The 14,296-nt window shown below is 36.5% G+C and overlaps 1 protein-coding gene across 7 annotated transcripts in view; it reads left to right on the top strand.

The window, feature by feature from the left end:
• Positions 1–14,296, top strand: part of RALGPS2 (Ral GEF with PH domain and SH3 binding motif 2) — a 257,998-nt gene that overhangs the window by 107,178 nt on the left and 136,524 nt on the right. For 6 of the 7 annotated variants that reach the window (XR_002324019.2, XM_078156472.1, XM_020984311.2 and 3 more), the window contains exon 3: positions 5,736–5,840. Coding sequence is in view for 6 of the 7 variants with exons in the window: in XM_078156472.1 (XP_078012598.1) it covers positions 5,736–5,840 (105 nt within the window). In the remaining variant the exon portion in view is untranslated. Of the gene's footprint in view, positions 1–5,735; positions 5,841–6,426; positions 6,530–14,296 lie in introns of those variants that run through there. The other variant, XM_078156473.1, reaches the window with a different exon arrangement.

The raw sequence follows: 14,296 nt of genomic DNA, 5'->3' as shown, positions 1-14,296 counted from the left end.
CCTGGAATTTTTTTTCTTTGAGGTTCATTCATGACTTGTTCAATTCCTTTTTCTAATATTGCATTATGTTAATAGTCTATTCCTAAGTTATCAGTTTTCTTAGTATATAATTGGACAAAATAGTTTCTGTTAATTTTTTTATTTTCTCCAGCTATTGTGAGTTCTTTTTCATTTTTGAAATTAATTTTTTCTCTTTAAAAAAATGAGATTCATGTTTCTCTTTCATTTTTTTTCTTAAAATATAGTAGCTCCTACTTTCCTTTATCAGGTTTTTAAGAGTTTAATTAATCTCTTTAATTTTCAAAATACCTGCTTTGTTGTTTAATTGGGATATTTTTGTTTATCATTTAGATTTTTTTCAGTTACATACACAGTTTATTCATTTCATCTCTGTTTCTTTTTGAAAGCATGCAGAGATAAAAGTTTTACCCTCAGTCCTGCTTTAGGCTGAATCCTATGTTTTGAAAAGCTCATTATTGTGATTTTCTGTAATGAAATTTTCTCTTTCTAAAATTTATTCTTTGACCTACCAGTTCTTTAAAATGTTATTTTGTTTCCAATTTTTTTTTTATTCTTTAAGGGTCTTCTACTGAAAATAAGTTTTATTGTACTGTGATCATTAATCATTGTGCTTGGTATTTCTGGTTTTCTACATTTGGGAGGTGCCATGAGGGTTTTTATACCTCAATACATGATCAGTATTTGTGATTGTGCCACATACAGCTGGGAAGTATGTAAATCCTTCTATTTCCTTCATTAATTGCCAGTAATCTGTCATCTCTAATTTTTCTAAAGGTCTGTTCAGATCCTTAACTTTCTTTCTTTAGCTTTTGATTATATTTATCCAGGTCCAAAAAGGGTACGTTAAGGTTGCCTACTATTATAGTTTTAAAATCTTTTTCTCCCTCCAATTTGACTAGCTTTTCAGTACTTAGATATTATGCTATTAGGTATGTATATATTAAGTAGTTATATTAATTTATTTATGGTGCCTTTAAACATAATTTCCTTGCTTATCCTTTTGATTATGTCTGTATTGACTAGTTTGAAATCATGATTGCTATCTCTGCTTTTTTAATTCAGCTAAAGATAGTAGATTTAGCCCCAGCCCTTCATTGAAATTCTGTGTGAATTTTTGTGTTTCAAGTTTATTTCTTGAATATTGTTGGATTGTTTTCTGGTCCTCTTTTCTGTTCCATTTTATAGGTACATTCATTCCATTCATATTCAGTGTTATGGTTATTAAATATGTTTTTCCCTCTATCCTCTCTTTTGATTTTCCTTCTATTTGCTCCCAGCCTGCTCGTTGCAAGTAGGAAGATGGTTAAAGACAGGAAGTCTTCCTAACACTTGTCATCTACAAATGAAAATAGTCTATTTCTTCTCTATTGGAATTCTTTCTTCCTCTCATTTTTGTCTTTTCCTAAGACCATAAAAATAGAGTAAAACCATCTTCAGGCCCTTTGTCATTATTATTGTTTTCTATGACTCTTTAAGACATATTAGGGCTCAGAGAATCCACTTCTTTTCTCATTCCCTTAATAACATGTAAATATTAACTCTCCTATTCCACTAAAAGTCTATGTATTTTTTCCCTGTAGGATTATACTTAGTTTTTCTGGATTGGTTTTCCTTGGTTCTAAGCCTTTATCTTTTTGTCTTTTAGAATATCATATTCTAAGCTATCCTCTCCTTTTAAGTATCCCCCATTAGTCTTGATCTTTTCATTAGTTCCTTGGTACTTAAACTTATCCTAGTTTAACTGATAGTGGTATTTTTTATTTGACCTAGAAGCTGTAGCAGTTGCCTGTGACATTCCTGGGGACTTTTATTTTAGTATTTCTTTTAGGAAGTGACCAGAAAATTCTGTTTTCAATTTGCTCTCTGATTCTGAGCGTTCTTGGCAGTTTTATTATTTGATTTCCACATTTTTTTCTTGTCATAATTTTCATAATGTTCAGCAATTCTTAGATTTTCTTAACCTGTTTTCTGGCTTAGCTGCTTTTGATATAATATCTTGTACATTTTTTTCTTTTTTTTCAATCTTTTGATTTTTCTTTTCATATTTCTCTTCTTATTGAGCCATTTTCAGTTTGACTCATTTTCATTTTCAGGTCATTCTGTTCTTGGGTGATGTTTTCCACCATCTGTTCTTAGGCATCAATTCTCTTTGTCAGATTTTCTTCCTAGCTATTCCATTTTGTACCTTTTGTTTCATTTCTTCCAGGTACTCTTATATTTTTGTGGCCAGGACATTTTTCCTTAGTGGATTTTTTGTTCAGTTGCAATCCTACCTCAGCTTTACTCCCTGGACATTTCTCAAGCCAAGTTTGGGACTAGCTATACAGTGTTCCATTTCCTCATAATATTTGGCGTTTTCCTTGGTTTGCTTATCTCATCTGCCCGTCTCTCAAGTGGCGGTGCCTGGTTGGGTCAAGTCTAACTGAATGCCCTATACAGGACCTTTCTGGCCCTGGGTATGATGGTCAAGATGAGGCTCTTCAAGAGATTCTAGGACTGCTGTACTGTAGCTTTGCTTTGCCTATGGGCTCCCCCTTGACATAAACAGCATCTGGGATGCCTGACTGGCCTTTACTTAAGAGTCTTGTCTCTTGCCATTTGGCTTGGGTTGCTAGTGCTACACCATGGTATCACCAGAATTTTCCCTGGGCTACTCTCTTGCCCTAGGCTCTTGCAAGACTTTAGGGATTTCAGATTAGTCTTTGCCTAGGGCTTTTTGCCTTTCGCTGTGCTCAGGGCCATGAGGGTCCAATTGGACCCCACCTTAGATCTCTTAAGTGTTCTATACTCTGCTTTCTGTCTTCCCTGATTTGTGCATCTCAGGGTCTCTAAAGGACTCCAGAGATTGGTGGGTCCCTGTGCTGGATGGAGTAGTCTAAAAGCTAATTCTTTTTGTTTCTTTTTAGACTAGTATATTTATAAGCCCCCGGGGTGTTTGGAGGTAATCTAGGCCCCTCTGTGTTCTAGAATGCCGTGTGACATTTTGGAAGAGAAGGGAATAAATATTTTTTAAGCTCTCGCTATTTACCAGGCACTATAATATTCTTTGTTTGAGTCTACCATTGCAGATTCAGCATTTGCTATTATGGTAAAAACACATGACTAAACAAAATAATTAAGATGGAAAGAATAGACAGCAGCATCGTCTCACTTCACCATGTTTGACTTCCTGGTCAGGCACTTAATCAATGACAGACAATCAATATTAAACACCTGGCACGTCCCTTAAGCTATGCTAGTCATCCAGTGATACATGTACAAAGAGTGAAACAATCCCTACTGAAAATGAACTTAGGTGGTGCAATGAATAGATTGCTGGACTTGAAGTTGAGAATATCTGGGTTTAAAATCCATCCTTACACATTTACTATCTGTGTGACCCAATGCAAATCACTGTTTTCCTCAGTTCCTTCATCTCAAAAATGGAAATAAAAATAGCACCTACATTCCTGAGTTGTTGTGAGCATCAAGTGAGATAACAATTGGAAAGCACTTTGCAAACTGTTAAATGCTATATAAATCCTAGCTAGTAGAGCTTTTATCGTATTCTAATGGGAAAGACAGTAAGTACATAAAATATAAAGGGAATAAATAAATTTATATGCATTTATAAGTGAGTGGCTTAAAACTGCACTAAGACTGTATACATGGAGTGGTTAAATACACTTTATTTTGAGAGAGATGGCACTAGCAATTGGGAGGAGGTCATTAAAGGCTTCATGCAGAAGATAGTGCTTTAGCTGCGTCTTGAAGGAAGGGAGGGATTCTATGAGGTACAATAATGGTCAGGGAGTACGTTTTAGGCATGAGGAATGTTCATGGCAAGTACATGGAAATGGGAGATGCAGTATCATGTGTGAAGACAGAGAGAAGGCCATTTGGGCTAGATGATAGTGAGGAAGGAGGAATAATGTCCAGTGAGGCCAAAATGATAATTTGGGACCATGTTGTATAGGACTTTAAAATCTAAGCAGAGGAGTTTGTCTTTTATCCTAGAGACAATAGGAATCCACTGTAATCAGGGAGTCACATGATAAGATCTGCACTTAAGGAAAGTCATTTTGGTAATAATGTATAATAATAATGTACCTGCTATGTGCAATAATAACGCACCTATGTACAATAATAACGCACCTGCTATGTGCCAGACATTTGCTAAGTACTTTATAAGTGTTATCTCACTTGATCCTTATAATAACCCTGGAAAGTAGTTTATATTTTTATCCCTGTCTCACAGTTGAAAAAATCGAGACAAATAGAGATTAAGTGATTTGCCCCAGGATCAGTCATACAACTAGTAAGTGTATGAGGCAGAATTTGAACTCAGATCTTCCTGAGTGCTGGCCTGCTGTTCTCTCCACTGTACCACCTGACTGTTGGATGAACTAGTTAGAGAGACCAGTTAAGAAGTCATTACAATAATCTAGATAAGACAAGACATAATGTGGACCTGAACTAAAGTGGTAGCTGTGTGAGTAAAGAAGAAGGATTAGAATGGGAGAGATGTTGTGAAGGTGGAAACATCAAGACTTGGTAACTGATTGAATATGTAGGATCTGGAGGAGTTGTCTAGGAAAGTGCTGAGATTACAAACCTAAGATACTAAAAGGATAGTAGTACCTTCAACAGAAATAGGGAATTTTGGAAGAGAGATTAGGTGGAAAGATAATGAGTGAAATTTTAGACAAGTTGAGTTAAAGAGGATTCTGGGACATCCAGTTTAAATTTTCTATTTACTAAATTTTAGGATTTCTGAATTAGCTTTCATTGTAATTGTAAATTGATAGCAGTGTGTTTATAGTCTTTCTATTTTTTAGATGTCTTAGGTTTTATCTTTTGCTATATGTTTGTTACAGTTATTTAGTGAATGATAACTGATTTGTATGCTTTGATTTAAATAGTAATTTCTTCATCCTTTTCCTTGAAGTATCTTGTTCAGTATCAACAAGGAACATAGATTGAAGTGGCATGGGATCACATCTAGTCCCACCTTTTTATTTTACAGATGAATTTAGAACTCAACAATTCTCCATATTCTTAATAAGAACTCTATGTTAAGATAAGGAAACTGAGGCCCATAGAGGTTAAATGCCTTGCCCAGGAACACCCAAGTAGTATGAAGCTGAACAGGGATTTGAACTCAGATTCTCTAACTTCACCACTTGTACACCACACTACTAGATTTCGAATTGGGTAGGATGTTGGACTATATGACTTTAAAGTTGTTTTTGAACTCTGCTTCTATGCTGGAATAATTTTATGCTTGTTTATAACTTTTTTTTAATACACATATCATTGAATTGTAATTATTTTAGTTATTGTCCTAGTGTTCTCCAAACCCTATTTCCTATGTGGTAGGCATCTTACCTTAGAGAAAAAGATTGGCTTATTTATTAATCTTATTTAATCATCCAGTGGTAATCAGGAATGCACCTTAAAAGATTATCTTGACTACTTTTGCAATTTTGTAGATGAGGAAACTGGCCCAGAGATAGATAATAAATGAGTTGCAAAGCCAGTCTTCTGGCTCCTAGGTCGATGCTTTTAAAAACAAGGCAAATTATATCTCAGATACACTCTCAACAACAGATTTTTGCAGTACTTAATTGTTCAACACTTTCAAAACTGTCAATTGTATTTTGCCTCTTAGTTTCCATCACAACTGTAGTGGCTATGTATTAAACTTGCTATGATGTTTGCTTTTATATTGACAGAAAAGTAGCAGTTCTGAATCATTAAGTGACAAAGGCTCTGAACTGAAGAAGAGTTTTGATGCTGTGGTGTTCGATGTTCTTAAGGTTACCCCAGAAGAATATGCGGTAAGCAATGGGTTGGCAGCTTTTTTCTTAAACGATTTACTTGTTGATGAGGCATTGCCATAGACAAGGTTGGTTTAGGGATAGGGACTGTGGAGCAACTAACATCATAGATGAGCAGTCATTAGTATCTTGTGGCATTTTCATAGGTATTGGTGTAGATATCTTTATTGTAAAACAATTTTTTATCAATCTTGTTTTTTATTTTCTTTATTTCTGAATATATCTATCCCCTTACTACCCTGCCACCCAATTCCTTATAAAGAAAAGAATTCTTTAAAAGGCAGACTACAAGCAGTCCATAAAAACCAAACACGTCAACTAAGTCTGACAGTGTATTACTGGATACCAGGGCTGGGGAACCTGCGGCCTCGAGGCCACATGTGGCCTTCTAGGTCCTCGGGTGCAGCCTTTTGACTGAGTCCAAGTTTTACAGAACAAATCCTTTTATTAAGGGATTTTTTTCTGTGAAGTTTGGATTTAATCAAAGGGCTGCACTTGAGGACCTAGAGGGCCACATATAGCCTCCAGACCGCAGGTTCCCTACCCCTGCTCTATACCCATTAACCACCGCCCCCCACCTCTGCAGAAAGAAGAGGGGCATTTTCTCAGAAATGGAGACTGATTACCTGTCCATCAGTCCTGGCCACAGTGGGTGGGAACTTGGCCAAGGATTAGGCCTGCTATTGAAGGTAAGCACCAGTAGAAACAGAATAGAGTGTATGTATATGGAGAGAAAGTATGTGTGAGTGAGTGTGCTGGCCTTAAAATCAAAAAAATCTAAGTTCAAATCCTGTCATAGACACTTAATATCTGTGCATCCCTGGGAAAGTCATTTTAACCTCTCTCAGCCTCAGTTTTTCCCCAACTGCAAAATTAGGATAATAGTAGTACCTACTTCATAGGGCTGTTATGAAGATAAAATTAAATTTTATATTTAATATGAATATGTGCTATAATTATCATATTTGGAGTCAGAGGACATGGTTTTGAATCATGGCTCAACCACTTAATTATGTATAACTAACTGGAAGGGGAGATGTGAGGAGCAAAGACTCTTCATTCTGCTAAGGCCCTGCTTCCAAGAATACTGTACTCATTACGCTTTAACCCCAAGCTAACACTACTTTTGGATCATTGATCCCAAGCCTTTGTGTTCAAGACAATGCTGGGAAAAAAATTTGTATTGTATCATGGGCCTTTGTGAAAATTGGTAGGTATTGTTATCATGAGAGGAAAGAAACCTTACTGGCTTCATATGTACTACCTATATTATGCCTGTGTCACCTACCCTTTTACACCTGAGCCCCCAGAAAACAGTAACAAGTTTGAGGCACTCTTTAGGTCAGTGGTGACTAAAAACCATGGCTCACATCACACCCTCATACCCCGAAGGCCCTCCTCGAAAAGCATTTACTTTTATCAGCCAGGTGGGATACATTAGTCCAAAGTAAAAGATATTTAACAAAAACAGGAAGGGAGGAAGAAAAGAAGGATAAACGGATGAATGGATGGAAAGATAGATTTACTAAGTACCTACCATATGACAAGTGTTATACTGAGTTCATTCTTTTTTTATTAATTTATTTTAAACTTAAAGGAGAACATAAACTTAGATGCTAAAATTTAAATACAAAATAAGAAAAGAAAAAAAAGCTTTGCCATGTATGTGCACAGTAGAACATAGCAGAGGATTCAGAATATACAGCAATAAATGTCCACTTCAAGAAAACCAATATAATAAATATAATGCATTGTGTCCCAAGCTGTCCCTCTTTGCTTCTTTGTAAGTCTTCTTTTGTTCTCTTCTGTGTAGTTTTTACTTTTTTCTTTTTTTCTCCTCTTCTTTCCCACCCCCCATATACACACACACAAACATATACATATATATACTTAGATATCTATAATTATTCATGTATGGACATATATATTCATATGCGTCTATGTAAAACCATCCTATACTTGTTCTTTGTTTCTCTGAAGGTGGAAAACATCTTCCTTCATAGGTCCAAGCCTTTGCATATTTTTCTAAGTCCATCAACTCATTATTTCCTATACCACAGCAGTATTCCAACCTTGTACTGTCTGGTTATTTTAAATAGTCTAAAACAATATTGTTTAATATAGCTGACATATAGTGTAGTTTCCCTTTTTTTCTCTTTTGGTTAAATCTATTTTAGCTTTAACTTTTCTGAGATCATGATTACTACTTCTGCTTTTTTTCCCTAATGAGTTCTGCTCCTGATCTTTTTTACATTTGTGTGTATCTCCTATTTCCTATCCCTCCTGACTCTTCTACCTGCTACCCTGCCCTTCTGTTACTTAACCTACTCTGCCCACTAAAGATCTCTCCTTTATCCTCTCCTCCCAATCTGAAATCCCCCCCATCCCCTTTTATTTCTGAATTTAGAAGATTTGTATGCCCTTCTATACATACTATTCCCTCTTTAACCCATTCTCAAAGAAAGTAGGGTTCTAGAACTGCCAGCCATTCTCCCCCATCTAATTCCTCTGTGTTCTTCCTCTCGCACCTAATCTGTATAAGATGATTACTCTTTTTACCTTTTCCTAAATGGCTTACTTTTTAGTGTCACGTCATTCTCAGCACTACCTCAGTCTTTCTTTTGACCTAACCATTTACTAATAACTGTCTTACACATACGATTTGCATTTCCTTGCATAAAAAGTAAACAGTCTGTCCTTGAGTCCCTTGTAATTAATCTTTGATGTTTACTTTATATTTTTCTTTGATCTTTTATGTCAGATTTTCTATTAGTTTCAGGTCTTTCTGCAACAAAATCCTGAAAGTCTGGCAATTCATTAAATGTCCATTTTTTTTTTCCAATCAAGATTATGCTTAACTTTGCTGGGTATGATATCTTCAGCCACAATACCAGTTCTTTTGCTCTTCAGGATATAGTGTTCCAAGATCTGCAGGCTTTAGTGTAGCCACTGTTAGGTCTTATGTGATTTTAATTGTGGCTCCGCCATATTTGAATTGGGTTGTTTTGGGGTTTTTTTGTTGTTGTTGTTCATAATATTTTTCCTTGAGCCTGGGTATTTCAGAATCTAGCTATGATATTCCTGTAGGTTTTTCTCATGGGATCTTTTTCAGGTAGTGATCAGTGGACTTTTTCTATTTCTGTTTTGCCCTCTTGTTCTAACACTTCAGGACAATTTTCTTTAATTTCTTATATTGTTTTATCAAGATTTCTTTTTCTGATCGTAGCTTTTAGCTTTCTTATGTTTTCTCTTCTTGATCTGTTCTCCAGATCAGTTGTTTTTCTTATGAGATGCTTCACTTTCTCTTCTATTTTTTCATTCTTTATAGTTTGTTTTGTTATTTCTTGGTCTTTTATAACTTTACTGGCTTCCCCATACCCAGTTCTAATTTTCAAGGAGTCATTTTCTTCCTTAAGATTCTGGATCTCTTTTTCTAGTTGGTTGACTTTCTTTTCATAATCTTCTTGTTTTTCTTGGATAGAGTTTGGTTTGTGTTTTTTTTTTCATTTGGTTTTTAAAGTGTTTTTAAAGTTCTTCTATGAATTCTTTTTGGGCAGCTGACCATTTGATATTACTCTTTGAGATAGGAGAGGCTTTTTTTGCTTCAGCATTTTTTTCTGTTTTTTTTTCTCCTTAGGCAATTGGGGTTAAGTGACTTGTCCAGGGTCACACAGCTAGTAAGTGTCAAGTGTTTGGTCTGAGGCCAGATTTGAACCTAGGTCCTCCTGACTTCAAGGCCAGTTCTCTATCCACTGTGCCACCTAGCTGCCCCCAGTATTCTCCTCTGGAGCCAGTTCTTTATCCACTGTGCCACCTAGCTGCCCCCAGTATTCTCCTCTGAAAATGAACCCTGATCTCCTCTATTTCCATAGTAACTTTTTATGGTTGGAGTCTTTCTCCTTGGCCTGCTTGTTGTTTGTTTTTTTGTTTGTTTTCAATTTGTAGAAGCTTATTATTATAATCACCTCTAGTCCTGTTTAATGGGAGATGATGCCTCTGGCCTCAGATCCTCTTTTAGTTCTCCCCTCTGGCCTAGAACCAAAATCAAGAACTCCACCCTGCTGAAAGTGCCTATAGCCAGCAGTGTCCCTGCCTCACTTCTGCACTCATGGTGGGGATGGGAGGGGTGTTTTGGAGGGGTGCTGCTTCCTTCTTGCCTAGGGCCTCATCTTGGCAGCACAGCTGGGCCTGGCATTCTTATCAACAGAGGTTCCCTCAATCTTCCCCCACTCAGATGCCCAACTCCCCACACTGTCCTGGAGGTGAAAATCTCTGTGGCTGGGGCCAGGCCACCTCTCAACCCAGCTGGCCCCAGGCTTGCTACTTTCTGTTTCAGTGGAACTAGCCTGGAGGTGTTTACACTTCACAGGGACCAAATCTCAGATTTTCTCTGGTTGTCCCAGGAGGACCTCTGTTCTGCCACAATTCATTTATTTTTAATGCTGGACATTTGCCCTAAGGCACCATTTTGTCTTGTTTGTGGAGGAAATCTGGAGAGCTTGGAATTTTCTGATCTTACTCTGCTGTCTTCCCAGAATTCTCTAAATGCATTCTTACAACAACTTTGGGAGGTAGGTGCTATTATTCTCATTTTACAGAGAAGAGGAAACCAAGACAGATAGATGTTAAGTGGCTTCCTCAACAAGCTAGTACAAGTATCTGAGGCCAGATTTAAACTTAGGTGTCTTGACTATACAGGAACAGTAATAAATTCTTGATGGAGCTATGCACTGATTCAGCCATTCTAATTTGAATACTTGTTTCTTACAGTGGAACAGAACAGAAACACAGACAAGAAAAAAAGTTTGAAAGTCAAACAAGTTTTGTATATGGAAATGCTCATTTTGTTTGTGGTCAATTTTGGAATTTAAAAAAGATATATTAGGTCTATAGAAGCTATCAGATGAGAGATCATTAAGTTAGAAACAGAGGAAGAAGAAAAGATTACTAGGAATAGGCAATTCCTTGATTAGGGGTAATAAGGCAGCCATTTGTCAATCTGGTAACAATCACAAAGAGATCTGTTGTCTTCTGAGGCCAGGTATAACAAAGAAGTATAGGATATAAATGGAGGGAGAAACAGAGGTAATTTTGTCATTGGAATATACTTACAGACCACATGCACAGAAACAGAGAATATATGAGGGGAATGGGCATAACATTGTACTAAGGATGATATCTAGAAATCTGCTGATGCCATCTTTGTCTACCAAAAACAGAGCAGCTAATAACTTCTTGCCTTGCCTTAGTGAAAATTTCATCCTTCAAAAGGTAGAAGAGCCAAGAAGGGAGAATTCTGTTCTGTATCTGATTATCACTGATAGGAAGAACCTAGTTGCCAGGGTGGAAATGATAGGAAATGAAAGTGGATAAAAGTGACCATTCGATCTTGGGGTTTTGAGAGAGGAGAGGAAATCTACAATTTGGCATTCATTCTAGATCTTGAGAAAGTATGTTTCAAAGAGTTTAGAACAAAAATACAAAGAATTTTGTGGATTAAAATTTTTTAAGGGAAATCAGTACAGGAGGGTTGGAAGTTTTTAAGGATGAAATTTTGAAGACACAAAGGGATGCAGTTCCAGTGAGGGAAAAAAGAAATTGGGATTTGTCTGAAGTAACTGATGTGAGTACATAGGGAACTCACCAGCCAATTCCACTTCCTCTCATCTTTGATCTTGATCTACTACCATAAACACATTCATATCACTCCTCTCCTTAAAAATCTTTCAATTGACCCTACCCTCTTCACAAGCTTTTGTCCTGTGTCTCTCTTCCTTTTCTTGGCCAAACTCCTAGAAAAAGATGTCCAAATTTGTATTCACTTCTCCTTTCATTCATACCCCAATCCTTTGTGTTCTGGCTTCTGATCTCATCATTCACCTGAAACTTTTTCTCCAGATTTATCTACCAACACTTAATTGTCAAATATAATGACCTATTTTCAGTTTTCATCCTTTTTGACCCTTCCACTGTCTTTAACAGTTTACACTCCTACCTCGACCCTCTTTTCTCCTCCTGGGTACTCTTCTCTAAGTTTTCAGTACAGTGCTCTCCCTTATTTCTTCTCCTAACCATCTGACTTCTCCTTTCCTGGCTTATCATCAGTATCATACCCTCTAACTGTGCATGTAAGTCAAGGCTCTGTCCTGTGCTCTCTCTTTTCTCACTTTGTAACTTTATAATCTTCCATGAATTTAATTATCAACTTTCTGCATATGACTTATAGATCTATATATCTGAATATCCCTATCCATGCTCTCTCTTGAGAACTGCCTATTAGGCATTTCAAACTGGATATCCCAGAAATGTCTTGAAACTCAACATATCTAGAATAGTCCTACTCATTATTTTTCCTCCAAAATCATCCCTTATATCTAACCTTCATATTTCTGTTGAGGGTACCATCATTCTTCCATTATCCCAGGTTGATAACCTTGGCATTATCTTGTAGTTCTCACTCTCTTTTCCTCCACATATCCAGACGTTTGTCAGATCTTTCTACCCCCACATTTTAGATATGTCTCCCATAAGCCAGCACGTTAATTCAACTCTTGCCTGGACTATGGCAATGTCAATTGCCTTCTAATTGATCTTCTTGCTTAAAGCCCATCCCTACTTCCAGTTTATTCTCTAAACTTTCTAAAGTGATTTTCCTTAAACACAGATCTGACCTTATCCCTCCTCTACTCAATAAAATCTAGTGGTTCAATATTGCTTCTAAGCTCAAGTAAATACAACTTTGTTTGGCTTTTAAAACCCGAACTTGGCCTCCACCTATCTTTCTAGCTTTGTGATATAGTAATTCCCTTCCCATACTCTGTAGTCTAGCCAAAGTAGCTTTCTCTCTTTTTCTTTCACAGGATTCTGCATCTCCCACTTCCATGCCTTTGCTTTGACTGCCCTCCATGTCTCCAGTGCTCTTCTTCATCCCCTCTGCCTCATAGAATCCCTTTTCTCCCTTCAAGACTAGATTGCAAACTTCACTGAAGCTTTTCCTCATTGCTCTTCCCATCCCAACTGCTAGTACTTTTTCCAAACTACTTTGTATTTAATTTTGTTGTTGTTATTCAGTCTTTGTGTCACTTTCACTTGTGTCCAACTCTAGGTGACCCCATTTGGGGTTTTCTTGGCAAAGATACTAAAGTGGTTTGCAGTTTCCTTCTGCAGCGCATTGTGACTTGCTCAGGATCACATAGCTAGTGTCTGAGGCTATATTCGAACTAAACTATTCCTGACTCCAGGCCTGACACTCTGTCCACTGCACCACCTTGCTGCTGTATTTAATTACTTTGTGTTTATTCTTAATATACTTATATATGTACTTTTTGTCTCTCTTACTCAAATTTAAGCTTTTTGGGAGTTTCATTGTTTGTTTTGGTATTCCCACCATCTTGCATATCTTCCACAGTGCCTGGAACATAGTAGGTGTTTAATAAATGCTTATTGGTTTATTTTTTTTTTTACTGCTTATGTATTCTGTTCACTGATCTGCTTTTCTGCTTCATATGCCATAATTTGTTTAGCCATTCTAATGGAATCCATTTTGTTTCTAGTTTTTTGTTACTTAGAAGTGCTGATTTAAAAAAAAAATTTTTATGTGAAATTTCTGTGTCTTTGGACCTCTTTAGGTTTCATGCCCTGAGTGTTATTTTTGGCCCAAGGGGTCTTTTCCTCTTGTTGCAGTTTCAATTATGTGTGTAGTACACTATTTGTTATTTGAAGTGAGCTTTGGGAATTATGTTTACACCCAATATATTCTGCTATTTTGCTTGTCACGTCTTTTCTTGGTAAGATTTTACAAATTAATTTATATTCCAAACCAGTGTTTCCCTTGGCTGTCAACAAATAAGATGTTTGCTCAGCTAAGTGGCTTCTAAGTAAGCTTTTGTGGTCTTCTCATTGTGGCAATTTTTTGTTAGTTAAATTTCTTTAGGAAATCATGATCTTTTAAGTCCATTTATTTGTCTGTTTCTCAATTTTAGGCATCAACTGCTTTGTTTATGTTAGGTTGGAATTGTTTTAGTTACCATTTGTTGTTCAGTTGTACCCAGCTTTGTGACTCTGTTTGAGGTTTTCTTGGCAAAGATACTTGAGTAGTTTGCCATTTCCTTCTCCTTAAGTTACCATATCTTACTAATTTTTATTCTTTTTTTAAACCCATTTTGATTTTTTTTTAAACATGTTGATGGTATAACTGTACAGGCTCCTCAAATTGAAGGATGACTGTGTCAATAATGAGTCTTTTCTGATTTGGTTAAAAGTATACAATTTTACTTTTTGTGGTATTTAATGTCCATTTACTTTATCTTTAAGCAGATATTCATAATATGAATAAGAGGCTTCTTTAATTATTATTATACGTACCTTGACATTAGTCATGTTATAAAGAAGAATACCAGTGGGAGGAGAACCACGAGAAAGAAACAAAACAACAACAAAAGAGAGTGAATAGTATG

The sequence above is a fragment of the Phascolarctos cinereus genome, unplaced genomic scaffold, assembly GCF_003287225.1.
Source record: "Phascolarctos cinereus isolate Bilbo 61053 unplaced genomic scaffold, phaCin_HiC Scaffold_5;HRSCAF=322, whole genome shotgun sequence".
NCBI lineage: Eukaryota > Metazoa > Chordata > Mammalia > Diprotodontia > Phascolarctidae > Phascolarctos > Phascolarctos cinereus.
This window is presented reverse-complemented; position numbering and strand designations above follow the sequence as displayed.